Source organism: Pygoscelis adeliae, unplaced genomic scaffold (genome assembly GCF_000699105.1).
Source record: "Pygoscelis adeliae isolate BGI_AS28 unplaced genomic scaffold, ASM69910v1 Scaffold159, whole genome shotgun sequence".
Lineage (NCBI taxonomy): Eukaryota > Metazoa > Chordata > Aves > Sphenisciformes > Spheniscidae > Pygoscelis > Pygoscelis adeliae.
This window is the reverse complement of record NW_008825562.1, coordinates 5,459-6,825: the sequence shown is the minus strand read 5'-3', so window position 1 is coordinate 6,825 and position 1,367 is coordinate 5,459. Positions and strand designations below refer to the sequence as shown.

Below are 1,367 nucleotides of genomic sequence, written 5' to 3'. Positions count from 1 at the left end.
CGGCAAGGGAGGCTGCTGCTGGCAGCAGGGCTGGGGTGGCAGTGCCGGCACCTTGCCGTGCAGGGGCAGAAACTCCTCCAGGTGGCTCTCGAAGTTCCAGACGTCCAGTGGGACCTCCACTTCCCCCAGGAACGTGTTTCGGCCAAAGCGATCGTGGTGCCAGACCGAGAACTGCAGCGTCCTTGCAACCAGGAGGGACTTGTTAATCTCGTACTAGGAAGAGAGACAGGAAAACCACTGGTGAGCAGACAGCGCCAGGCAGGGGACAGGCTTGGCATACACCACCAGCCACAGCTCTCAAGCAGGAGAGGAGACAGATTTGAGGAGCAATGGATGCACGCAGGAGACTGTCTTCCTTTCCAAGCCTGCTGAAACCTCAGAGTCCTGGGGTAGTGGTGCAGGAGTCCGTGTTCTCCAGGCAAGTGGTCCTCAGAGCCCATGCAGAGCCAGGACCAGGACTCATGGCATCCGGCCGCCCCACCCCATCCCACCACAAGCAAAGCTCTGCCAGCCCACCGAGCCTCAGGCGGTCAGAGCACGAGACCTCAGCAAACCCGGGGCTGTGGGAGCCGGGAAACCCAACCACAGTTCCCACTTCCTTCCTGTCCGGAGAGCGCCTGGCCTCAGTGGTGTGCTGCCAGGCTCGGGGATGGAGCCAGCCCTTCCCACCACCCCGTGGTGGCCGCAGCAGGGACCGTGAAGGGCAGCGCCCAGTGCTTCTGCCCTGGGGCCCAGAACTGCCTTATCTCTGCCTCTGCAGCCGTGCTGCCTGCCCTCCCGCCACTGTAACCTGCCTGCAATGGCCCAGGAGCCTTCTTTCACAGGAAAGCAACGTCCAGGGGTAAGCAGAAGGCCCCTGGCTCCGGCGGATGCCACAGGAGCCAGGACACACATTCACATCTGCAGCTGTGCCTCCACTCCACCATGGCACCCGGGGCTTGACACCACAGCCACGTCAGAGCAGTGACCCAGCCTGGGAGTGGGTTTTTCCTGCTTTCAGGGTGCAGTGTCTGGACATGGGTCCTCTGCAGAGCCATCGCCTCAAGGTTTGGAGCCCATCTGGCCCCTGGTTTGTTCCGGCAGCATCCCCAGGGCCAAGTGCCTGCCCGGCCCTGCAGCGGGGAGCAGGCTGCTCACCAGCCCATCCCCACTCACCTTCAGCAGCTCATTGTACAGGGGGTTGACGGTGTTGCGTTTGATGGTCGTCTTGCGTTTCCCTTGCCGGGATTTGTCGGGCAGGAGGTAGGTCTTCACGTACCTGAAGGGAGGAGCAGGCAGCATTTCACCAGGGGCTCCCCACAACTAACCCCCACATCTGCCCCCTAGCCCCCCAGGACAACCCCAGACCTCCTGCCTCGCCAAGCCCC

The 1,367-nt window shown here is 62.8% G+C and overlaps 1 protein-coding gene across 1 annotated transcript in view; it reads right to left on the bottom strand.

The window, feature by feature from the left end:
- SYTL4 (synaptotagmin-like 4) overlaps window positions 1–1,367 on the bottom strand; it is a gene marked incomplete at its 5' end in the record, with an annotated part of 6,881 nt that overhangs the window by 2,497 nt on the left and 3,017 nt on the right. The window contains 2 exons of the mRNA XM_009332390.1: window positions 52–213; window positions 1,156–1,258. Of these exons, the coding sequence (XP_009330665.1) occupies window positions 52–213; window positions 1,156–1,258 (265 nt within the window). The remainder of the gene's footprint in view (window positions 1–51; window positions 214–1,155; window positions 1,259–1,367) is intronic.